The 27,393-nt window shown below is 32.3% G+C and overlaps 1 protein-coding gene across 5 annotated transcripts; it reads left to right on the plus strand.

Moving 5' to 3' along the window:
* The first annotated feature begins 4,909 nt into the window (after nt 1–4,909).
* Nucleotides 4,910–25,485, plus strand: LOC117681271 (uncharacterized). 5 transcript variants are annotated; one of them, XM_066076604.1, is made up of 7 exons: nt 4,910–4,993; nt 20,798–20,850; nt 21,004–21,132; nt 21,221–23,839; nt 23,935–23,987; nt 24,138–24,266; nt 24,358–25,485. In XM_066076604.1, the coding sequence occupies exons 4-7, from the start codon at nt 23,811–23,813 to the stop codon at nt 25,437–25,439; spliced, it is 1,293 nt and encodes a 430-aa protein (XP_065932676.1). In that variant the 5' UTR covers nt 4,910–4,993; nt 20,798–20,850; nt 21,004–21,132; nt 21,221–23,810; the 3' UTR covers nt 25,440–25,485. The 5 variants fall into 5 exon arrangements, with proteins under 5 accessions (XP_065932676.1, XP_065932674.1, XP_065932677.1 ...); XM_066076602.1 differs by lacking the exon at nt 4,910–4,993 and adding an exon at nt 20,618–20,706; XM_066076605.1 differs by lacking the exon at nt 4,910–4,993 and adding an exon at nt 20,618–20,706 and having other exon boundaries at nt 21,004–21,063.
* The last annotated feature ends 1,908 nt before the right edge of the window (nt 25,486–27,393 follow it).

A 27,393-nucleotide genomic window follows, 5' to 3' on the forward strand; every position in this document is an offset into this window, starting at 1 on the left:
TTGAAAATTAACAAAACATTTGTTTTCATGAGATTGGAAAGAAACGTGGGTTAGATTTAATTCTTTGTTACCCTTATTTCATAATACATGTTTATTACATCGAGTACAATCTTTAACATGTTTAAAACGCATTTATCATTTTTTTATACTTAAAAAAGGTATTGACATAATAAGATGGACATCTTATTTAGAGATGAAAATGTAAACATCAAATATTACAAAATGAAGAGTTTTATTGTAAACATTAAATATCAGTTTATAAAACGATATAGAGAGCAATAACATTATCATATAAGGCGATAATTCTATACTTTTATTTTATCTTATTAGCCATGAAAAGAGCGATAACCGGGATGAACGAAATTTGTCATTTGTTTTTTTTTATTTTTTTTTATTTATGTTTCGTATAATTATAATAAAACAGTTGGTTGATGCTCTAAAACTACTTCTTATTAAAAATACATGTGCGCGTAGCAAAGCACCTTAGTCAGTCAAACGCACGTTTCATATTTTAAATATTATTATTTCTACGTATGTTTTTGTTGCAATTTGGTAAATAAAAGAATGTGGTTTTTTTTTTTTAATGTTGTTTCTTTTTACAAAACGGTACACTTTCAATGTGTTTTTTATACTTAGAAACAGACTAGATGTACTCTTTTAAATATTATTTAAATGATATGTTACATACATTAAACTTATAATTCTGGGTTTTTGTCACGTTTTCTCTGATAAGGTATATCTGTTCTAAGATATTTCCATTTGTACCTATTCAGTGTTTCTTCCTAAACCAACTTTGTTTTATTTGGCTTCAATCCTTAGATTGAAGAAGGTATTTTAAATACCATTCCTAAAAAACATTTTGACAAATAGGTTCAGTGTACCAAATGTCCCTAAGCATTGCATATTCGCGCCTCAACAAGCTGGTCCCAGGATCATAAAGCAATCTCATACTTAAATCAAAACCGCACACTGTCTTAATGTGTTGTGAGTTAAAACAACGATAAAATTGAAATGCTATTTAAAAGTTTCTTGTTTAACGTTGCCAAGTGCAAACTCAAGTCCTTCATCATTTTATGATAAACAGTATGAATTATCTTATGACTGACTGAAAGTTTTAATAAAATTTAAGTCAGATTTAGGATATAAGTCAGAAATGCTCGATGATCCCCAGGCCTGGAGTACAGAGCTCTCATGGTATCCATGGTGAATGTTTTGCACAGACATAATTTTACTTCATTTCAATGTCCAGTCCTTTGGAGTTTCAACCAAATTCGATTCGAGTGTCCACCATTTAGACTAGATCCAGGATAACTGTTTCTAGGTGGCCTGTATGTCTTTATCAGCTCTAGGTTGCCGCAACACTCATCTAGATAAGTGTTCTCGCCAAAATCTGGCTTTAAAATCTTTCCCTTCTTATTGTAAGCAAAGGCTTTAAAATCTTTCCCTTCTTATTGTAAGCAAAGGAACAACCAAATTGAACTTACCGATAGAGCTGATTTAGATATCATTTAATATTTATTCGTTTGATGAGATATCGGCGCTTCTGATTGGTCGAAAAATTTCTTTGATACCTGCATCAATAAAATTTTTGCAGGATCTACTTTTCTCAACTGTTCTTATCTAACACTATTTATAGGACGGGAATTTCCAAGATAAACACTGTCAACAAAATGTAAAGTTGTTTCTGTTTTATTGTCAGCAAACAAAATGCAACCTTGTGAATATAAAAACTTGAAAGTTTAAACTTCAAAAATAAACAAAACACATTATTTGATTCACGAAATGGAAAATTAAGTGTCTTCTCACAATTTCGTCTGCTTGAGATCGATCAACATTTACAACGAGGCTGGCTGTTCCTTTTCCAGGAATATTATAACGAACATATAGGCCTTCTAAACTTTCCCAATAACACTGCTGTTCAAATTTAGTAACGATAATTTTTAAATTTACACACGTACATGATCGGTCATCAGAATAAGCGTCGTAAAGAAAAGCTATGAGTAATGCATCAACTCCTTCGGCGCATTCCAAGCGGCAGATATACCATTTAAGTACATCACTGGCCATCTAGTTACCACAACGTTTACAAAAGTCGCTTATACATACTATTCTTTGTCGACATATCAGCTATTTTCGTCCACGATCGCCTTTCCTTGGATGGTTATGTCCAGTTGCATATTCCAGCGATCTCACATGAAAACTAGTTTTATTACGAGTTTTGCTGCACAGTGAATAATATCACAAGCTATCGCATGTATTTTCCTTTCGTTTTCAATTCAGCCGGTTCAGATTTTAACTCACTATTTGTGTTTAATCCATAAAATTCATCTCAATAGCTCTGCATCAGCTGAAGGCGCATCCATTTTGAATATTGTTGCTGTTGTTGTTTTGTATTCATACGCGCCGCTTCATTTACATTATTTACATTTTTGATCAATGACACTTCACATTTTTTTATTTGAAAATGTTTTATTAAATGATAAGAAATGAAGATAATAATTTTTCTATTGATCGACGTATCAAAGAAAAAATTGACCGGAAAACTTTTTCATCAATGCGCTACGCGCATTGATGAAGTTTTCCGGTCAATTTTTTCTTTGATACGTCGATCAATAGAAAAATTATTATCTTCATTTCTTAATTACGTTTAAGTACGACGTTACTAATTTGCCTAAATTAAAAATTTAAAACTGGTTTTAACATAAAAGTGCCTTACATCTGAGTTTACGATTCTAAACTATAGTAAATGCGGGTGCTATGTTTCGGTTTTAAATTGAAAACCTACTTCAATTTTCCCTTTTTTTAATTTCAGGAATCAGTAACAGTTTTGCGCTATCGTACGTTACATGATCATGATCTCATGAAAACGTGCATATATCAAAGTGTGACAGATACTCTTCAACAATGATTTGTTTTCATTTGTTGTTAAAAGACAATGAAAGTATCCGTTAACAAGAAGAGGTCAAAATTTAAGCTTCTCTCTCCTTTTCCTCTTAATGACTCTCCATGCTGGCAAACTCTTCTTAGAGGATGAATATGAAGGATTGATAAAAGAAAAACAAACTTACTAGAATACACTACATTGGTCATAAATCTCTTGTAGCGTGGTCAGACTTATGCCACACTTTAGATTTAACGCTACAATTATGCCAAGTAGGATTAATCGGAGTAGATTTACAGACGTTGAACGATCGATCAGGCGGACAAATTCATCTCTGTATATATATATTTTTTTATATACCCAGAAGATAATTTCTGAATTTCAAACTAAAGATATATATTTGTAACTTGAACATTTTAAGATTTATATATATTTGCTTCATGAATTAATATCCTCCGCCGTGGCCGATTATATAAAAAATGAAAAATTGTCTTTTTTGGAAAAGAGAATAATTTTGATATTATGTAGTTTATAATATAACATCATTAAGTTAAAAAAAATTATATTCTTATACATTTTTGACCAAAAAAAACTATTTACATTTCATTTGACAAAAAATAGATTTTATTCTTTTCAAATTAATCCATCTACAGTTTTATCTTAAAACGAACTTATTTTCTTATCATGTAACGAAAAATGTTTTACATTGCATTCAAAATCACAATTGTTTCCTGGATCATTGGTCAAAATAATATTTTTTTCAAACACGCATGCCGGATATGCTAATTTAAAAAAACGCATGCGTCCTCTAAATCTGAATATTTCCTTATGTACGTACAGCGAAATTTAATGTTCGGATAACATGTGTGAGGAAATTAAAGGATGGGTACCGTATGTTGTTTCTTTTTTTTTCTGATACTTTTTGAAACCATAAAAATCATTGTCATTTATAATGACTTGCTCTATTTTTTTAAAGAATTGGTACCACATGTTGTTATGGTTATTACCACAATGGGTCAACGTGTGTTCGTAAGTATATATTTTCAATCTTTATCAAAAACTGAATATTAGACAGATACAGTACCGATCAGACCCAACCTAACAGAAAGTAAACCCAAAGTAACCTCTGGGCTTAATCCGTTTTTACTCCATGTTTGCCCATGTTTGTCTGAGTGGACCCAGAGTAAACCCAAAGTACACACAGAATGGACACAGATAGTAACCTTGATCAGAAGTAAAGATGTCATAACAGTATTTCGCTGAAAGTTCACGTCAAACCATGGCTGAGGCAAAATAATTCCCGAATTCCCCTTTGGATTTTGGGCATTTCCGCACGCGACAGGAACTGATTTTTTATGAGATGAAAAACAATGTGTAAGAGGTCTAACCATCCCAGTTTTGTAATAATGCGAGGTCATTTGAATTTTTGATGCGTGTTATTTCCGGAGGGGAATAAAAAGTATCGGGTTTGATTTTCAAGCACATGTGTAACTTCGAGGTAAACAGTGTCTCACGCCTTGATAGATGCACGTCTTTAAAAGATGTCAAGGGGATTTTTTCCAGAGGATAGTTTTGAATTTTTAAAATCAATGTATCTAAAGTTGCGCAATTTTGGTAAGAATATATAGTAAAATTTAATACTGTAGTACGTGACACCTGCATGTATACCCCTGAAAACAGACAATACATGTGTACTCAGCATATTCAAGGGGCAGGAAGATGAAAAGATAAGAAACATATCTGTTCATTGCGTACAGTTGACCCCAAAAGCACTTCCCAGGTATACGAAAAGTAACCCCGAGTGGACCCATTTAAAAAAAAAACACTGATCCAGAGTAAACTAAAGTTTAGTTGGGGTTTACTCTGATCGGTACTGAACATGTACATATTGTATTGACAAAACATTTATTCACTGTTTTTTACACACATGACAACTACTTAAATGAACTAAAAATAATCATCAATTTACTCTCCTTAAAATAGAATGTCTTGCTGGCTATTATGGAAACGATTGTCTTAAGCACTGCGATCCGGGCTTCTATGGTAAACTATGTGTAGACAGATGCAACTGTGATAAAGACATTTGCAATCATATAATAGGATGTTTAACTGGTAAATGCTTTTTGCATGTTTATGATTTTTTTTTTCTGACTGAATTAATATGAATAATGCTTACAAATTTTTGCAACATTTCATTTAAGATTTTAAAGAAAGTTCAATATCTCTTCCAAAATACTCGACACATTTAGGTCCTCTCCATGTTTCAACCATCTCCAAAGGCCATTCGACTGTATATTCAACATCCAAACCTTCAGAAAGTATATCTGAAAGTTACGTCACAACATCCTTTATCACAACCGAAAGTATTAATGATGTTATTACAACGAGTTCAAAACGTCCAGATATTGCTACAAACACAACGTACAGCAAACCTCTTGATACCAACATTTACTTAATGGCAATCGGAGGTGTAATTGCTCTATTTCTTGGTATACTTGTAATTCGGTTTTGTATAAAACTTTATTTGAAACGACAAAAATATTCACAACAGTTGTCTCTGAAACGGACCCAGCGTACCTCGGTAGTACAGCAAGAAACATCTCTAGATACTAATGAGTATTCGATGACCAATAAGCTATACTTTAGCCCGAGTAAACATCATCAACCTGCCAAAAATTTCGAATCAAAAACAGTTTTCACTGCTGAGTCATATGAAAAGATAAATTCCCAATTACAAAATCAAAACAAAGCAAATTCAACTGTATTACTATCCACAGGTTCTGATTCAAATATCAGCTCTACTTCATACTCTAAACCAGTGTCAAGCAAACAGCGCAACTACGTGGATGTTAGAGAATCTTTTTTCTGACATGAATGAAACCTATAATATGGACAGTCTAAATGAGCAACAACTTGGTAAAGAATACGAATTACAAGCACAAAATCCACTCACTACAATGCAATTGGAAAGAATAAATACCCATTTGCAAAATAGACATTGTTGAAACTTGCGTAGTCAAGAAGTTCTGGATCTAGTTACAGTAATAGATCATACATAAAGTCGGCGTCAAACAACTGACACACATATATTCCATTTCAAGACACGAGTGTGCATGTGATCGACGACGAAAGCAACAGGGACAGCAGTATATTGCTTAAAAATGTAGCTTTCATCTAAGATAAAAGAAATTGCGAGTTAAAAAGTTGAAAGTTGTTATGCATACATGTATCTAGATGTTAGATTCGAGAATACTCTTAAATGAATAATGCCTGTAATTTTTTTTCTTCATAAATTTGATTAATTTTTTTTTATATTTTCTTCTGTAGTGATTAAATTTACTCTATATGTAATTAATATCAAATGATTTTTCGACAGATGCTTTCAAACAGTATCACCACAAATTGGTTCTATATTTATTACAAGGCGTTACTATTTTTTTTTAAGTTTCCATGACAATTAAAAGTTTTTTAAGAAATAAAAAAAAATTCAAAAGGTTCACTACACTTGAACTTGGTTGGTCACGTGATCAAATCCTGTGAAGCCCGAAGGGCTTCTCTGATTATTTGATAATGTTCCAATCAAGTTCGTATCTCTGTGAACTTTTAAACATTGCTGTTTATTACTTATTTTTACATTTGAGAACATCAAGTTGTTTAGAATCATAAATATAAAGCTGTTTTAATGTTTTCAATATGCAACTGTCAAGCAATAAGCGCGTGCGGTTATGATTGTAACGTCATGAAAAAAATCATACAGAGCTGAACGTTTACCTTATTCTATAGGTTCATATAAGGACTCATATTTGTATATGTAAATCTATAATTATGACGTAATCCACCTTACCCATATTGCTGACGTTACCTATATGCTGAACAATGAAAGACTCATTACAAAGCAATTATACCCCCGCTCAACAAGAGAGGGAGGTACATTGTTTTACCCTTGTTTCTCTGTTTGTCTGTCTGCTGTCTTTCTGTCTGTCTGTCCGTCTGTCCGACTGTCACAATTTGGTAAGCATTTTTAAATCACAAATGCTTGAAATTTTAACACACTCTCTGTTTAGGTACATGTATGCCATAACGTGGTATTTTTGGACCATTCAGACGTCAACCTCCTGTTGGTTTACCGCTCTCCTCAGTTTTCTTCTAAATTTTGGGACAATGTTTGTCAAAGATATCTCAGCAACTATTAATCACAGATGCTTAAAAACGCAATTTAACACTTTGTTCGTCGCGGCAATCCATAAGGTTGGATACATTCTATAACAAATTGGGTGTCAACTCCTAGTTTATTGTCGACTTTGTTAATTTTGTAAATTTACATTCGAGCAAGGGTATCACTAGTAAGCATTGACTAACAAAGGTCTTGTTTTGCATTAAAAAAAAACCTGCTTTGACCTATTTCTACTTAAAGATATTCTATCATTTAAATTATTGTTTTAAGGAATTAGTGTGCAATTTTTTTTACAATATTAGTATTTCAATTATACTTATAAGCATACGCATGCTAATGACATACATACACCATTGTAATTGTTTTAAAAGAAAATTGTGTTTAAATATCTCTTTGCTGAAGATTTTAGTTACAGTCCAATGATGCATACGTGCATATAGACATATACAGTACCATCATAATGCATTATTATTAAGTGGGGGAGGGGGTCTATAAATGATATAAAAATGCAATTTTGGTTGAGTTTTAAAGATGTTTATAACGTTTACCTAAATTGTATTATAACCACTTAGAACATTAAAAACATTCACAACAAGTTGTTCGTTCATTGCAGACCACTCTTATACATTAAGATATATAGAGAATATTACATACCCTTTTCCATATCACACCCTGTATCAGCCCGAGATTCCAATATCAGCCCGAGGGCTGATATTGGTCGAGGGCTGATACAGGGTGTGATATGGAAAATGGTATGTATTATTATATTAATTACATACTTACTAATAACAAACAGAAAACAAAAACAATTAAGATTAACTATCTAGTTTGTTTAATAACAACAACTTAAACAGAAAATATGAACAAAAATGATATTTCATTTTTAACAATAAAATACATGTATAAAAACAAAATTTAACACAATTATAACGAACAACAACTTAAAAGATAATTTGAACACAGATAATCTTTCATATTGTTTAACAATAACAAAATTTAATAACAAAGAAAACATCACATTTATAGCTATAAAACAACTTCACTTTAATATTCGAATATATTTACAAGATATAACAGACCCAGTTCCTTTTTCTTATGAACATAAATGATCCGAATTTCATTTTTAACAATATGATACATGTATAAAGACAAAATTTAACACATTACTGGTAAACTTAACAGATAATTTGAACAAAAATAATCTTTCATATTTTTTTACAATAACAAAATTTAATAACAAAGAAAATATCACAGTTAAAGCTATAACACAACTTCACTTTTAATATTTGAACATATTTACAAAACATCACAGATCTAGTTCCTTTTTCTTAATCTGACTCTGAATCACTGTAGATGACTCTCCATCTCTTAGGGGATTTTGGTTGTTTAAAAGAGAAGTTAAATATAACATTGCCAGAAATATTGGCCCCCCTAAAATTGCCAAAGACATGCTCTTTCATTATGGGTTGATTTTCATAAGAACTTATTTCAGTCAGTAATTGATGAATAATATCGTCAGTGTTTGATGAATGCACCACGCACACTGGTGGACGGCAGAGCTGAGCTACATTTATCAAAGGATGAAGAGGAACTGTCGAATTCTGTGACTGGTGGTTCCGAGCAACTAGATGAATAGTTTGTAAAAATAGAAGACATGTGCCTCAGCTGTTAATTGGAAGCAGTGCTGTAATTATTAATAGAGTTAACATTCTTATGGCCGGACAGCTGTTATGGTTGGGGGGACACCATCATATACCAGGGAACTAATTGCTGTCTTTCTTGCACTGTGGTTAACTTTTCTTCCTTGGATTCCCCCTGCCTCACTTATGACTTTCACATTGTTGCCAATCGTATTATTTCCCATTGGTTGGTTGACATACCAAGCTTTTTCAGGGTGCCTTGAAACTCCGAAGTAAAATGGCGACTCGGGGTTGTTCATCTTTGCTGGTCTTCTGCTGGCGAACTCCTTATACGCTAAAATAGGGCATCGCGGATTATCTTGAATGACAAAAGCATATATGTAGTTTATGTATAGAGAGCCATATACTAATCTATGCAGCATTCAAACTATTCAGGTTTCAGGAATAAATCTCAGGTCAACAAATAAGGGTTTCATAAATCTGTCAATATGTATATCTATTTTCAAACATCTTTGGTGCAAAACTCCGACTCTCACTTGTGACTCCAGTTCTTGTCTTTGTTAATCTCTCTATATATTCTTAATATTCCTCTCCAGTCGAGGGGACCTTTTGCTGCACATCACCCCATCTGAGACTGACATGTTCAACTCTGCTTCTCATTCCAAAATGCATTGTGTTGTTAAGATACTAAACATTTATCAGTGACTTGGGATCTCCTGAAAACAATTTTAGTTGTTGGCCTATTAAAGAAAAAGACATTGTGAGTTTTTGATGAGTTTGTATTTTTTTCTAGTTGACAAATTATCATAAAAAATATAAGTTTAAGTGGGTCAGAACTAAATCATAAATTACCAGTTCCAAGAAGATTCTTTTCATAAAGAAGATCGATTTCCTCTGGCGTTAGGGGGTCTGCTCGTTTTTCACGATTTCCCTTTCCCAGCTGTCTAAGCAACTTTCGTTTTGACAAAAGTTCATCGCGAGAATGTTTGAACTCCTTATCCGTAATGATGTTAATGTTCAACTTCTTCTCAGCCAAATTACGGTTCACACTCCCTTAGAGAGACTTTAACGTGTCGGATTCATAATCCTCGCCGCTTGCCAAATCTTGCCAAATGTATATCCAGGTCATAAACCGGAATTTCCTCCGGGTTTCTGTGTTCACCGTTCTTCGATAGGTAATCATTAAATTCCCCCAAGTCAGATTCAGTTTTTCTATGCGTATTGGTATTTTGAAGGCCCCTTACAAACTCAAATGTAAAATCTTCTTGTGTGTCTGTCACGATTTCCCTTTCAACATCGGGCATACCAGCAGGTGGTAACGTTACAAGTTCTAGTTTTTATCTACAGACTGTACACTTAGGTCTAGACTCGAATATAACAAATCCAGCGTAACGCAATCAGTTTTTTCACTTACAGTGTCGTTGAGTCCACATATGTCTTCCAATTCACAAAGTCTATTTCCAAGCGATTCGAGTGTTCTTTCATTGAGATCCATTTTAGTTTTAATGTCTGCAAATGTACAGAAACACCGAAGCGGTAAAAAGCAGAGGTGTTCTGAAAAGAGTAACTATAATACGACCCATTTCTGAAAGAGTAAAAACCAGAGTGGTTCCGCAATGGGTGCGATACGGATCCGTTTCAGCCCTGTAGATCGATATCAGCCCTGCAGAATCCGTATCAGCCCCAGAGGCTGATACTGGTGTTAAAAAGTTAGCTATATCGCATATGCAAAAACTTCGTATTTATTAGTAAGTATGTAATAAATTATTATATCATCAAGAGTGTAATTGCAACGCTTAATGATACAAATGTTATTATCATTAGGGGTTGACCATGTAGCTTTTAGCTTGTTTCATCAAGCGTTAGGTCCGTCGTGCATTTGCAACGCTTAATGATATTATATCATTAAGCGGCGATTTATCATTCACGGTTGATGTTGTTGTCAACTATTTATGTAAGAATTTATACATGTAGCATTATGAGTTGCAATTGCAACGCTTAGTGATATTTGTATCATTAAGTGGCGTTTTATCATTAGTGATTGATATTTTTTTTTTTTTTTTTTTTTTTTTTTTTTTTTTTTTTTTTTTTTTTTTTTTTTTTTTTTTTTTTTTTTCATACTTTATTTCTATTATTACCATTCAATACAATAGTTCTACATAAAGACAAACACACCAAAAAGACAGAACACAAACTTTCACGCTCACACTCATTCTAAATGTACATTTACCACGGTTACTAAGGGGTTACTGCAGTATATGATGCATTTCAAATTTACATGTTGATATAGATATATGTATAATGCCTATTATAGCAAGTAAAAATATGGAGATGATTAAAAATAATTAAACATGAATGTTTGCAATAAGATTCTCAATAGTTTTCCACCTATTAATAAATTCATCACATCTCATTCTTATTGCAAACAACTTTTTCTCTACCAAATAATATGCCAATATTGATTTCAATAATTCACTAATATGCAGATCAGAACTTTTTCTTGATTTGTAAAAAATATATTGTTTTGTTAATAATATCAAAATATTAACTATATCATTTTTTTCTCTTGTATAGCCAAATATTACTTCACTTAATGAGAAGTTTATATCAAAATGACAATAAAAAGACAAAAAATGCTCTAATTGCACCCATAATTGTTTACTCTTATGACAATAAAAAAATAAATGTTCAATTGACTCAGGTTCTTTTGTACAAAGATTGCATTTGTTATTGCATGTGATTTTGCAATTAAATAAATATTTGTTTGTTCCTAGAATTCTATGGAATATCCTATATTCCAACCATAAAAGTTTACTATCTTTTGTACAATTAAAAAGTGCATTATACTTTGATTTCCAACTAAATGTATCATCTAACTCGAGTAAAGTTTCCCATTTATGTTCATGTTTAGCACAAAAATGGATATCTTGAATAAACACATTATACACTTCTTTGTTATTTTTTTGTAAAATATTTATAGATGCTGGTAGGAGAGGAAATTGCTTATGTGCATAATAGTTGTCATTAATATGTAGACAAATGACTTTTTTTAATCCAAGTACAGTGGTAAATGGCAGATTAACACCAAATTCATCAAGCTGGATAAACTCTCCAAGATCATTAAAAAAATCAGACAAATACATAAAGCCTTTCTTATATAGACTTTCAAAAAACAGTGATTTTTTATCAATTTTGATTTGAGGATTAAACCAGACAGGAATGTGTTGTGCATCCAATGATTTATGTACAATGTCAATGTAATCACTATATGATAATAAAGTTTCTTTCCAAAATAAGTTGTTGATACTATTTGAGAGATTTTTTGGATAATCAGATCCCAATTGCAAAAGTTTAGATATTGTACTTCTTGTAATTACGCTATAGAGAGTACTCAGTAGATTATCTTTTGATTGTAAAATTCTTCTGAACCAAGACAGTTTCAGTGATTTGATGTATGAATCTAAATGTACCATTTGGAGCCCCCCATCAGTATACTTCTGAATTAATAGTGCTCTTGATATTTTATCATTTTTTCCATTCCAAATGAATTGGAAAAAGGTTTTTTCCAGTTGTTTTAACCACTCTTTACTTGGTGTAGGCAACGTTGTGAAAAGATGTGTCAGTTTAGGTAGTAATATTGACTTTATAACAGTTATCTTTCCTAAGGGGGTTAACTGCCTTTTATTCCAGTTATTAATTTCCTTGATTATCAAAGAAAGTTTATGGTCAAAATTTATTTTTGTAATATTATTTAGACTTGAGTTGAATTTAATTCCTAATACATTGAAATCCTCGTTTGTCCATTGTATTTTAAAACTAGAGCATAAAATATCCTTGTTTCCTAACTTTGACCCTATCCAAATGGCCTTGGTTTTTCCAAAGTTTGGTTTTAACCCTGAATATTTTGAAAATTGAAAGAGAAGATCTAAAGCTGATTTTAAACTTTTTTCAGTTCCATCTAAAAACATAATTGTATCATCTGCATATTGAAACAAACAGAAATCTCTTTGTATGTGTATTCCTTTGATATGTCTATTTTGTCTTATCATAATACCCATGATTTCTACACATATATTAAAAAGATATGGTGAAATAGGATCTCCTTGTCGACATCCGCGCCCAATATTGAAAAAATCTGAAAAAATTCCATTTTGAATCACACATAACTTTGCATCTGTATAAAGTGTTTTCACCCATCTAATAATATTTGGACCAAAATTGAAAAATTTAAGTGCTTTGAACATAAAAGACCATGATATTGAGTCAAAAGCTTTTTCAAAATCAATAAGTAATATCATTCCAGGAATTTGCCTTATTTTTGTTTCATTAATAATATCATAAACAAAACGGGTGTTTTCTCCGATAAACCTACCCTTTAAAAAACCCTTTTGATTTTCATTTATAATGTAGTCTAGAACTTGTTTTAGTCTGTTTGCGATACATGCTGATATTAGTTTATAAGATACATTTAAAAGTGATATTGGTCTCCAATTTTTTAAATATTCTCTACATTTATCTTCTTTTGGCAAGATAGATATTATTCCTAGTTTCTGAGTTGTTGATAGTAGTCCCTTTTCAAAGCCTTCATTAGCTGACATTAACCAGAAGTGGCATATATCTTTCCAGAAAAATTTAAAAAATTCGGCGGTAAAGCCATCTGAACCTGGTGATTTATCGTTTTTCATATTTTTTAGAGCTTCTAAGGCTTCTGAATAGGTTATTTTTCCTTCTAGTTTTTCACACATATTACTATCAAGTATGTTTACCAAGCTTTTATCTATAATTTCTTCTATATCAACATCATTCAAGTCATTATCTTTATTGCTATATAAGGTTTGATAGAAGTATTTAATTTCATTAAGTATTTCTTGTTGATTTGTGATTAGAACTCCACTGTCATTGGCAATTTTGGATATTGTTTTATTTATATAATTTCGTTTTTCAAGAGCAAGGAAATATTTTGTAGGCTTTTCGCCCTCTTCAATCCATTTAGCACGAGCTCTTACCATTAAACCTTTCATGTGTTCTTTTCTGATTAATTCTAACTCATTTTGCAAAAGAATAAGTTCATCATTATTAGTTTCATATTCATTATTTCTTATAGTATTCATCTTTTCTTCTATTTCTTTTTGCATATTTACTCTATTTCTTTTTTTTCTCGAGCTGTACTCAATTGTATATCCTCTAATATGGAGTAAGATCTGCTCAAAGAAGGACTGGTAATCAATAGTTAGAGATAACAGGGCATCAGGTATTTGTTCTATAGCTTCCAGTGAGTCTGATTTTTCTGCATACTGATGTTTTAGAGAAACTATAACTTTTTTCACCCCAACTACATATTCTTTATCTTTCAACAGAGAATTATTAAATTTCCAAAATCCCTTCCCTCTGACAAAATGTGAGAAAACAATATCAATAAGTACAATAGAGTGGTCTGACCTATACCCTATATCTATTTTTGCTTTATGTACAAAATTTAACAAATGTGAAGAGACCAAAAAAAAATCTATTCTGCTCTTTTTATTGGATGGACCAAACCATGTATACTGTTTTTGATCTTCGTGCAAGCTTCTCCATGGGTCTTTTAAGTTAAGTTTTTCTATTAATTCTAAAACTATTTTCCTTGCTTTTGGATTTCCTATTAGTTTGTAGTTATAATAATCTAGAGATGTTTCTTGAACTAAATTAAAATCTCCACCTATAACAACAAAGTCTCCATAAAAGTTTTCAACCTTACTTTGAATATTTTCATAAAAATCAGGTGAGTCACGATTAGGGCCATATATATTGATAAGAAGGATATTGTATTTTTCTATTCTTAGATCAATTGCTAAATAATTACCAATTTCATCAGTTGTTACTTGAGTGATTTCATATTCAAAATTATTATTAAATAAGATTGCCACCCCTCTGGAGTCAGTTTTACCTGGGCTAATAAAGATTTCATATCCCCACATTGATCGTACCATATTAACATCATCTTCTGTGAAATGTGTATCTTGTAAAAAATAAATTGACTTTTGTTTCTGTTTCAAAAAGTTAAAAACATCCCTTCTCTTTTCTATACCATGCAGACCTCTACAGTTAAAAGATAGTAAAGACAAACTCATTATCCGTTGTAATAGAAAATGTTAAGAATAATTGCAGATTTTCTTAAATGAGAATATGCATTATGTATGACTGAAAATGGCTCATGAGAAGAGAAGAGAAACGTATATTGACACAAACATGTAATTCCACTCTGTACATTTTTTCCTCTCATACTAACACACAAACTGAAATAACATATATACAATGAAAAAATAACACTGAGCATGATTTAAACCCAAAAAAACGGCCCAATCAAATCGATAGGGCTCTGAAATTTTCCCCAACCCATAAACAAGTAATAAACTTACAAATGCGAGCATCTGTTAACATTGTGTCCCTAAACCGGAAGTTCTATTGTGCACAGTTCTTACCCTTGGGAACCAAGTCTAAATACGAACGGAAACGATAGTTCCGGAATATTCACATTATTTTTCGATGTCATTTACGACTTGATCTACAAGTTCCCTCATTAGACCAAACCGTGCAACACCAAGGTGCTCACCGCCATACCATCTTGTAATGACACACGCAATATTTTCATGGCCGCGTTCCTCAAAGTGCTTTAGTAGATTCCTTCCCGCACCAAACTCCCCATCATCCATCGATCCATCGATCACCTTACCATCCTTGTCCCGGAAGCGGTACACTAGAATGCGATGGTGTGCTTGTGCATGCCTCGGCAGAGAGCACAGCATTTTGTAAAAATTGCGTACTTCACCATAGGTTTTGACGGGGGTCCCGCTTGCCACGAATTTACTCCCCCGCTCACGTTTTTCCTCTGAAGTTACTACTGGTATTTCCTGTAGCTTGTCTAATTCATCATCGTCGCACTGTAGAACATCTTCAGCCCGGGGGACGAGTACTTTTTCTCTGAATACATTTCCGTTGTTTTTGAAAACAAGTTTGTTTCCTCTTACACGCGTTTCTACGTTTTGAGACGTGTATTTACGTTGGAGCTCAAACAGATGTTTCCTCTCCTCCACTAGGGCTGCCGGGAATTGTTCGGATATATGGAAAGGAGTTTCTTTTGATGAACGCCTGAAATCCCTCTGAATTTGTAGAATTTCCTCCTTTTTGTCATAATGCTCTAACTTCCCCACTATTGTGCGTGGTACCGGTCCGCGCCTGGGTGGGCCAATACGATGTATGCGGACAAACTTTAGATCTACACCATAAACCTTCTTAATGGCACTTGGGATATCTAGCATAAGGTTCTCATTGGAACTTTCCTTGAATCTATGGATTAGTATATTATCTCGCATGGAGCGGCTTTTAAGGTCAATAATTTCTCTATCTTGTTCGCTAACTTTTCTATCAAGCTTAATGACTATTGCCTTTAATAAATCAACCTCACGACGGAGATTTTTGTTTTCTTTATGAATAGTTTCAACATTTTGCACTGTGTCCTCTGCTTGTTGAGCAACATATTCAATCTTTTGTTCAAGGCCGTCTGTTCCCCACAAATCCTCTCTCAGACTTTCTTTCACGCTTTGTAATTCTGAGCGGAGTTCTTCAAGACCGTTAAGTCTGTGCTGTATGTCTTGGAGGCTTTGTTGAATTATTGGCAGCGACTGAAGAGCGCTACTCACCTCTCCACTGAGTCCGGGTGTAGAATTAACGGTATTTGACGTAACACCGGCACTGTGTCTTTTAAGAGAATTCTTCAAAGGTCCGTTTTGCGCCATTTTTTTGGTCACTTTTTTGGTCACTTTTGTAATCCTTCAGAACAGAATTGTTACTGCAAGCATTTGTACTTAGAAATACGCTTGATCTACGCTCCTATTGGGATTTTAAGGGGAAAAATTCTCTGCCCAATTTTTTAACAACCACCTACATGCTCACGTGACCGGAAGTCATATAGTGATTGATATTGTCACCTGTTAATTCAAGAATTTATAGCATTAGGGGTTGCGATTGTATCATTAAGAGGCGTTTTATTATTAGAGGTTGATACACTGCATTACAATAAACCTTAAAGATCTGTATATGCGATAAAATAAAATGCATTGCAAAACAACTTTAATAAAAAAGTAAATCCCAAGGCAAGTAATGATCTAGATTAAAATGACTAGATTATGCATCGTTACCCTTTTGGTCCTCTAGATTTCCATTTCTTAATTGCAAAGCAATCGTCTTACAGTACCGATCAGACCCAACCTAACACTAGAGTAAACCCCAACTAAACCCCGGGTTTACTTTGGGGTTTACTCTGGGTTTACTTTTGGTTTACTTTTTGAAAATTTGGGTCCACTCGGGGTTTACTTTGGCTTTACTTGGGAATTGTATTTGAGGTCAACAGTACTCACTGAAGTGTGAAATAGACCCGTATTTTATCTTACCATCCTACTGCTTGTAATTCCTGCCCCTTGTATATTCCGAATACACAGTTAGCGTCTGCTTTCAGGGGCATATTTCTGCTAGGTTTACTCTCTGTGTCCATTCTGGGTTTACTTTGGGTTTACCCTGGGTTTTCTCTGGGTCAACTCTAGTAAACCCGGAGTAAACCCAGACTAAACCCAGAAAGTAAACCCAGTGTTAAGTTGGGGTTTACTTTCTGTTAGGTTGGGTCTGATCGGTACTGTACGTATGTATATACTCTTCTCAAAATTCAAGTGCATAGTTTGAGTATACATGTTCCTTTATAGGTGAATTTATTGTCTTAACGTTCTACTTTTTTTTTACATCAATTCGTTACTTTGTGTAATCAAATGCCTGGCATTTACAAGGTTACTGTTGTTTTTTTGTTATCAAATTAGCCAGCACTTGATCAAATTGGTGCCTTCTAGCACCTAAGAATTAAAGTATTTATTTGTTTTTATAATATACAATAGAGCAGTAATACTCCATTTAATATTTTTGGAACACTATTAAAATATTGGTTTTTTGTTGTCTTTGTTATTCACATTGTCATCAACTTAAGAAATGCAAAATAAATATAATTTATTTTTAGATTTTTAACCATTGTCATCAACTTAAGAAGTGCTAAATAAATATAATTTATTTCTAGATTTTTAGTTGTACAGGAAACTATACTGTACAGGCCATATATCTTCAGAGCTTGTAATAGTTTCCTCACCAGTCAGTTAAGCCATATTTCATTTCGAAAATGATAAGAAAAATTGTAAACCAAACGAAGTTTACCTATAAGGGCACCGCGTTTCTTCGCCCCTTATGATTCGCTCCGACGTTGAGACATGAATAATTCTGAAGCGACTAAGGCTTTTACTATGAATAAAGGAGTTCAGATTTGAAAACGTTTTAGCAAATTAAAAATAAACCTCTGTACATTTTTTTACATTTCTGTTTGAATATATTCTAAGTTTGCTTGATAACGATTATTGTATAATATGCGAGTTTGATAATTAAAATCAAATCATTCGAGTAACAAAACCAATAACAAATAATATTTATTGATTCATTTAAAGACTTCAGAAGAATTCAATCAACAAACGATTCGACACATATAAATTACAAATAGACAAAATTATAAATAAGAAACGGGCGTTGTATTTGTGTACTTAATTCCCTCGATGTCCGAACACAAACTTATCCATGCTCGGCAATTGCAATAAACTGAACAGATCAATTTAAGAAATCTAAGCTAACAATGTATGCGTGTAAAATTAAAGATTAAAAATAAATACAAACAAACTATTAATAAATGCATTGCTTTAAAAGTGATTTATAAAGTAGTTGTAATTTTCCGAATCGTGTTTACATATTTTTCCGAACGTATCAGCCGATTACCGTTAAACTCATTTAAATATTATATGATTGGGGGGGGGGTGATGTAAATGTTTGTTTAAACAATAAATAAAAGTTCATAATCTCTCGCTTTTTTGTTAAAATACATATATCTAATGAAAACAAATATATAATCGCTAATTTGTTAATTTACGTTATTGTGTACGCTCTGCGTACGATTAAATTTTTCCAATGCACAGGTATTTAAGTTACCTCGTTCTAAAGATATTCGGTTTTATGTATTTATAAGACATTTTAATTAAATTACATTACTCAATTATTCGTTGAAAATATTACTATTATCTTAAGGTTGGTTTTATTTAACAGTTATTCTTAAACATAAATGGTATTGAAAAGAGAGAATTGGATAATTATATATTATTTGTTGGATATTGGATAGGATAGGAGGAATGTTTTGTGAACTTTCATGATAGCAGCACTGTACATTTAGTTCATTACATGTAGCTATTTTTTCCTGATTACCAACAAAAAACAATGTAAGGATACCCCGCAAGGCACTCCGAATAAATAGTTCATATTGAGTTCACAAAGCGTTCACATATCGTTGACCGTGCGTTCACTGTCCACTTTGCGCTCCGTTTACGCTCTGCGTTCGCTCATCATTCATCGTTCATTAACGTTCACCAAATTCCTTTCAACGTGCGCTCACCATACGCTCAGAGTGTGCTTACCGTTCACTCACCATTCAAGTGGGAAAGTAGAACGTTTTATGGACTGTTCCTGGGTGACGCTGCCTATTTACAAGCTGTGTACAACTTTAATTTTTTTCTCTTCACTATTTTACCAACAAAACAAATCCGCAAATAAAGCATATTTTACTCAAACAGTTCACTCGGATAAGTCAAACTAACATAAAAATGTTTGCATTGTATATTTAGATATTGTTTGAAAACATTCGTCCAAATATTAACGGTGATCTTTGACGCTGTCATTTTGATTTCTTCTTCAAAACAGCCGATAATCACATCAATATTTTCAAAGGCAAAAATGTTGACCCAAAAATCAATAGAGCATAACCTTCGTCCTTCACGCTCTCATAAGAGCATTCGATACATTCAAAATTCATGAAAATGTGCATAGGTTAAAGTTTGATAACTTTCGCATGATATAATGTTTCCATTAAATGGTGTGAAAACGATCGTAAAAGAGTTTACTTCAACAGATGGAGGTCCAAATCCATTCTCCCCCTAACCTGGTGATATTTTTTTGTTATCTTTATTTGCTTTCAAACACTCTTCAGAGAATGAAGATGAAAGTTTTATAAACTTTAGACAAAAATTGATAGAATTTACTACATGACTTGAACACACTTTGGTCGTAAAACAATTGTTTTGCTATCATGCTCAGCGCTCATGACTCACTTCAGATTTAAGGCTACAATTGGGCCGGATATGATTCTTATAGTTGGCGCTGTCAGAATTAATGTGATTAACAGACGGACATAAATCCTCTGTTTATACCAAGCGGATATATAGCTATTCACACGTTTTGAACTAACCGGAAGATATAAAAACAATTGTTGAGAGTCATACACACAGCTAGTACTTGAACCTTTTAATATTAATTGTGAACTATTATCCACTGTGGCCACTTACACTATAAATTTGAAATTTATTACATGAAAAAGAGAAAACATTGAATATTATGTCAATTATAACATGTTTTTTAAAAAAAACTTTTCCAAACGAAGTGTTTGATTATTTATATGAATGGAGTAATTTTGAATCAAAGAATATATACTTAAGAAAGGATATCCTTCCGTATGTATGGTTAAAATGTAAAGGATTCTAGTCTGATACATTTCTTAACAAATAAAAAAGGATGACTTTCTCATTTTATCGGACATGAAATATTTTTTTTCTTTTCACATCACATTAAAAATTACAATATCTAAACAATTATAAACAAACTATTATTATTTTATTTTATTGTACCAGAAAAAAAGGTTTTAAAAAGCATACAACATCAAAATTTAGACTCGTTTTCTGAATCATCGAATCAAAATAGTATTTTTGTCAAACAAATATGTCGGATATGATAATACAATAACGCATGCGTCTTGTATATCTTAATTTTTCCTTGTTTATGTACAGCAAAATTGATTCCAAATTTTAATGTTGAGATAACATGTGTGAGGAAATTGAAGGATGGGTACAGTACGTTGTTTGTTTGGGGTTTTTTTCTCATACATTTCTATTAACCATAAATATTATTGTCATTTGTAATCACTTGCTCTATTATTTAAAGAACTGGTACCACATGTTGTTATAATTATTACCACAATGGATCAACATGTGTTCGTAAGTACATTTTTCATATTTTTATAGAAATTAGATTGATAAATAAATGTACATATTGTACTAACAAAACATTAATTCACAATGTTTTTCTTTAAACATGACAACTCTTTTACTCACCGAAATATAATCATCAATTAACTCTCCTGAAAACAGATTGTCTTGCTGGCTATTTTGGAGGTGATTGTGTTCAACCCTGTGGTGCGGGCTTCTATGGTAAACTATGTGTGCACAAATGCGACTGTGATCTAAAATTTTGCAATCATGAAAAAGGATGTTTAACTGGTAAAAGCATTTTGCATGTTTATGATTTTTTTTACTGAATGACTTAAAATGAATAATGCTTACAAATATTTGCAACATTTCTTTTTAGATTTTAAAGAACGTTCAATATCTGTTCCCAAAAACTCGACACATTTAAGTCCTCTCCATGTTTCAACTATCTTCAAAAACCATTCGACTGTATCTACAACGTCCAAACCTTCAGAAAGTATGTCTGAAAATTACGTTACAACATCATTCATCACAACCGAAAGTACTAATGATGTTGTAACTACGAGCTCAAAACGTCCAAACATTGCTACAACCACAACGTCAAGCAAACCGACTGATACTAACATTTACCTAATGGCAATTGGAGGTGTAATTGCTCTGTTTCTCGGTATTCTTATAATTCAATTTTGTGTAAAACTTTGTTTGAAACGACGAAAATATTCACAACAGCTTTCTTTGAAACGGACCAAAAGTAGCTCGGTAAAAGAGGAAGAAACATATCAAGATATTAACGAGGCTTTGATGACTATTAGACGATACGATAATCCTATTGAACATAGTCAACATAGCAAATATTTCGAACTACAAACAGCAGAGCAAGTTCTCACTTTTGAGCCATACGATCAGATAAAATCCCAAACACAATATCAAGAGATAGCTGACTCAACTGTCGTATCATCAACCAGTTCTGATTCTAATAACAGCTCTACATCATACCTAAAACCAAAGTCAAGCAAACGACGCAGCTACGTAGATGTTATAGATACTACCTCTTCTTTGAATGTAGCCAATGATCAAGACAATGTGAAAGTTAATCAAAATGGTAAAGATTTCGAATTGCAAGCAGCAAATCCACTCACAGCAGAGTCATGCGAAAAAATAAATACATGTATTCTTCTGCAAAATAAAGACATTGTTGAGACCCACGTAGCTTTCTCAACAAGTTCTGGATCTAGTAACAGCAATAAATCATACTTAAAGCCAACTTCAAACCAAAGACATAGCTATGTAGAGGTTTTGGATTCAAACGATATTCCGCTTCAAGATACTGTTTTACATGTGACTGACGGCAGCAGGAACAGTAACTGCAGCGTATAATCTCAATATCTTGATCCTATCCATAATGAAAACTTAATAAAGGGTTGTGAAATAGGTGACCATAGTGATGGATATCTAGATGTTATACACAAGACTATTTTCTAATGCTTTTAACTTGCGAATGTGGGCCTTCGAAGACACTACTTTTCGTTTGCATACCATTTGTTAGCAATTCTATGAATAATTGGCATCTGACATGTTGCTTCTACTTTTGTTCCTTTAGTGAAAACTTGAGTTTTTATTACTTCTTCAATTCGATTTTCAAATTTTCTATATACCTTTTAACTTTTTTAACAATAAAGAAAATCCACAATGGCAGCATATTTTACTCAAACTGTTCACGTGGACCAGTCAAACCAACATAAAAAAGTATGCATTATATATTTATAAATTGTTGCGAGAAATTCCAAATACCGCTCCTTCATTATTCGTGATCTTCTTTGACGCTGTCATTTTTATTTCTTCTTCAAAGCAGCCAATATCTCCATTAAAATTTTCAAGGGTAATAAGATTTACGCAAAAAGTAATGAAACGTGACCTTCGTGCTTAATTTATCAGGTACAAAGTTCATTAAATGTGCAAAGATCCAAGTTTGATAACTTTCGTTTAACATCATATTAGACATTGTGAAAACGAACGTTAGATAGTATACTCCAACAAATGAAGGTCCAAATCCCTTCTCTCTTTATTCTAATGATACATCTGTGTTATCTCTCCTTGCTTGCAAACTTCCTTTAGAGGATGGAGCTAAGAAGAAGGATTTATAAAATTTTGACAAAACTTCCTAAGATAATTCTACTTTTCAGATTTAAAGCTACACTTGTGTCGAGTAAGAATTTATTATATTCGGAGCTGACTTAACTGTGATCAATGGACGGACAGGCTGACATAAATTTACTGTATATCATAAGTATACCCAGAGGATATAGAGCAATATAGAGCTATCCACACAATTTAAACCAAGCGGAAGATATGATACAACGGTTGAGTGAAATACATACATATAGTACTTAAACTTTTTCAAATTCAAATTATTTTTGCTTCATGAAATAATATCATCCGCCATGGCCAATTATAAATACAGCACACTTGAAATGTGCTTCATGAAAAAGAGAATAAATTCAATACCATGTGATTTTTAAAATAGTTTATGAAACTTTTGTGTTAAAGTTGTGTTCTCTTTTTTTATGTGAATGAAGTAGTAATGAATGCAAATATCTAAAAGATGTATTCATATTCATGTACAGTTTAATGTAAGGAATACCATTCATATATATATTTCTAATTAAGTGGAAAGGAACTATCATAATTATATTTAACATAAAAAAGTTTTCTTTTCTTTTCCTTTTCACGTAACATTCAAAATTACAATTTCTAAATTATTAAAAAGGAACTATTCTCATTTTATTGGATTGTAACAGAAAGAAGTGTTTTCAAAGTATCAGAAATCACACTTAAAACATGTTTCCTTGCCCATCGAATTCAAACATTTGACGGATATGCTAATCCAATAACGCATGCGTCTTGTATATCTAAACATTTCCTTGTGTATGTACAGCGAAATTAATATCAAACTTTGATATTCATATAATATGTGTGAGGAAATCGAAGGATGGGTACAGTAAGTTGTTTCTTTTGTTCTATTTCCGATTGTTTTGATTTTAATTTTAACCAAACTATTATTGTGTTTTTAATCACTTCCTTTAAAATTTAAAGAATTGGTACTTCGTGCTGTTATAATTATTACCACAATGGATCAACATGTGTTCGTAAGTACATACACTTTTCAATTTTTATCTAAAAATTGAATATACAAACACATGTGTGAATTAACAAAACAATTTTCTCATCCATTTTACATTTATGACGACTCTTTTACGGGATACAATAGTATTATAAATTTACTCTTTTGCAAACAGATTGTCTCGCTGGCTATTATGGAACAGATTGTCTTAAGCACTGCGATCCGGGCTTCTATGGTAAACTATGTGTAGACAGATGCAACTGTGTTAAAGACATTTGCAATCATATATTAGGATGTTCAACTGGTAAATGTATTTCACATGTTTATTAGTTTTTTGCTTTATAACTGACCTTAAATGAATAATGCTTACAAAAATTTGCAATATTTCATTTTAGTTTCTACGGAAAGTTTAATCTCCCCTTCCGAACGCTTGACATTATCAAGTCCTCAAGTCCATGTTTCAACTAACTACAAAAGCCATTTGACTACTGTATATCCTACCTTCAAACCTTCAAAAAACGTATCTAGAAGTCATGTTACAACATCCTTTATTACAACTAAAATCACTTATGATGTTATTACTACGAGTTCAAAACGTCTAAACATTGCTACAACCACAACGTCAAGTAAACCACTTGATACCAACATTTACCTAATGGCAATTGGAGGTGTAATTGCTCTGTTTCTTGGTATTCTTATTATTCAATTTTGTGTAAAACTTTGTTTAAAACGACGAAAGTATTCACAACAGCTTTCTTTGAAACGAACCAAGAGTACCCCGGTAAAAGAGGAAGAAACATATCAAGATATTAACGAGGCTTTGATGACTATTAGGCGATACGATAATCCTATTGAACATCATCAACCTGGAAAATACTTTGAACTACATTCAGCAGAGCAAGTTCACACTTTTGAGCCATACGATCAGATAAAATCCCAAATACAATATCAAGAGATAGCTGACTCAACTGTCGTATCATCAACCAGTTCTGATTCTAATAACAGCTCTACATCATACCTAAAACCAAAGTCAAGCAAACGACGCAGCTACGTAGATGTTATAGATTCTACCTCTAATATGAATGGAACCAGTGATCAAGACGGTAAAGATTACGAATTACCAGCAGCAAATCCACTTACAACAGCACCATATGATCAAATAAATACTCCTCTGCAAAATAAAGACATTGCTGAGACTCAAGGAATCTTATCAACAAGTTCTGGATCTAGTAACAGCAATAAATCATACTTAAAGCCAACTTCAAACGAAAGACATAGTTATGTAGAGGTTTTGGATTCAAACGATATTCCGTTTCAAGATACTATTTTACATGTAACTGACGGCAGCAGGATCAGTAACTGCAGCGTATCATCTCAATATCTTGATCCTATCGTTGATGAAAACTTAATAAAGAGTTCTAAAATAGGTGACCATAGTGATGGATATCTAGATGTAACACATGAGACTCTTTTTTAATGTTTTAGCTTGAAATTTCTGTCATGATTAAACTATTTGAATTTCATTCTGTAGTGAATGAATATGTTCTACATGTTATAAGCAACAAAATTAATGATGTTACGACGACAAATTTGTGTAAAAGCATACAATAACAAAACATCCGGCAGATATATCAACAATGTTATTAAATAATGGAAACTATTTCCTTAATTTTACATAGCATTCACAAAACATAGTTTTAACCAGGCGCTTTTACACTAGTATTTAATCTCCTGAGTACCCATGCCATAAAATAGTTTTACAAATAATACGTCATCAATCTTACCCATATTGCTGACGTTTTCACGTTTACCTGGCATTACACAGAATATATTCATTACAAATTGTTTTGCCTTTTATTAAAACTTTTAAGAGTGTTAAATCCAATGAACTTGAAATGCAACTTTAGTTGCGAAACTACTTCAATAAAAGATAAAACTAGAAGCAGCTGGTTTAAATTTTGATTAAGGTACACTTTTCAGTTTTTAATCAAAACTATTGATGCATTGAGCATCTTATGTTAATCAGATTCCCAAATCAGATCCTCAGTCCGCTTCTATTTTATTTTCGCTACACAAAGATCTCCTCGTGTAGCAACAATGAAAAGAAAAAGAAGCTGATCAAGGATCTAATATTAATCAAATTGGATGAATTACTTATTTTGAAGAGGACACTAGACACTATATAAATCTGAGTTTAAAAAAACTGTAGGTCTAAATCTTCGGATTTTAGATATGTGTAAATTGCAACAAAATCAATTATACATGTATAAGCAAACCTTAAAATATCTCTACAATTTTTGAAGTTAAATATAAATTGACATATTTTAATCATTGCATTTTTTTTGGACATATTGTAATTCCTTCCCATTTATCAAGCAATAAATTGTCCTATAGACTGTTCATATAGTTTTTATCTGTAATTTTTAATAACAAGTGCGTCCGATCGATATTTCTTAGTCTGAGTATACATGAACCTATATGAATGTGTATATTATATTTATTATCTTCATGGTGGGGTTTTTTCATAATGTACAATTTTTTCTATATTTGCGTTTATAGTGTTGTCTATCTTATTTCAAATCTCTGTTTAAAAAAGTTAGACACTAGCAAGCGAAAAAAAAGAATATAGATTATAGCTAGTATCCATTTGATACTGTTGGAAACAATGTGGATGCCTGAAGCTTGTTACCTCATCTTTGAAAACCATGGTTCTCTAATCCGCACTTCTTCTCACGCTTCTCCCTTTTTCTTTGTGAGAAGCGGTGTAGATCAGAAAACCTTGGCTAACAAAGATGTTGTTACCTTAGTTGTCCGCATTTTTAACAACTTTAGATGTGCAATTACTGATATTTACATGTAAGTATTTTTTCATAAAAGCCTCAGTCAAAAAATGTTTATAATATTTTATTAAACATTGACCTTCTTACATTTATTAATGCTGAATAGTAAATTTTAACACAATCTATGATCAATCAAATTTTTTCGTCTAGCTTGTTCATGTGCTGGCGCTTGGGACTTTTTTCTTCCTCATTTGCTGGTCGGTGTATGTTAAAAATTTGTATTATTTTGTTGCATTTCATCTATATTCTGTTATCTGTGTAACAGAAGTAAACATCAATCAAATTATATTATATTTACATTGCAAGTTTATTAAGACATTAAATCTTATTATTCAGATTTTCAGTTCTATAAGAAAATGTATTTTACATGCCATAGCGCTACTGTTCCTGACATACAAAAAAGCGATTTACAACCCACAAAAAATGGTAATACTCTAACTTAACCTGTCTCATTCATTTTTCATTGCTAGGCGACACTTTTTATTTCATCAGGATATATAATGAAAATAAAATATTGACTCTATCTTGAATATGATCAGTCACGTTTTCATGAACGACAGATTAAAACTTTTTAAGAGTTCAAAACGAGTG

The sequence above is a fragment of the Magallana gigas genome, chromosome 2 (assembly GCF_963853765.1).
Source record: "Magallana gigas chromosome 2, xbMagGiga1.1, whole genome shotgun sequence".
Taxonomy (NCBI): Eukaryota; Metazoa; Mollusca; class Bivalvia; order Ostreida; family Ostreidae; genus Magallana; species Magallana gigas.

What these genes read in the sequence shown, in the direction of transcription:
- LOC117681271 (XM_066076604.1), top strand. Translation starts at nt 23,811, where the DNA reads ATGTGTGAGGAAATCGAAGGATGGGTACA. An exon ending in CAATGGATCAACATGTGTTC is followed by an intron (nt 23,988 to 24,137) that starts GTAAGTACATAC and finishes TTTTGCAAACAG; the next exon opens with ATTGTCTCGCTGGCTATTAT. An exon ending in TATATTAGGATGTTCAACTG is followed by an intron (nt 24,267 to 24,357) that starts GTAAATGTATTT and finishes ATTTCATTTTAG; the next exon opens with TTTCTACGGAAAGTTTAATC.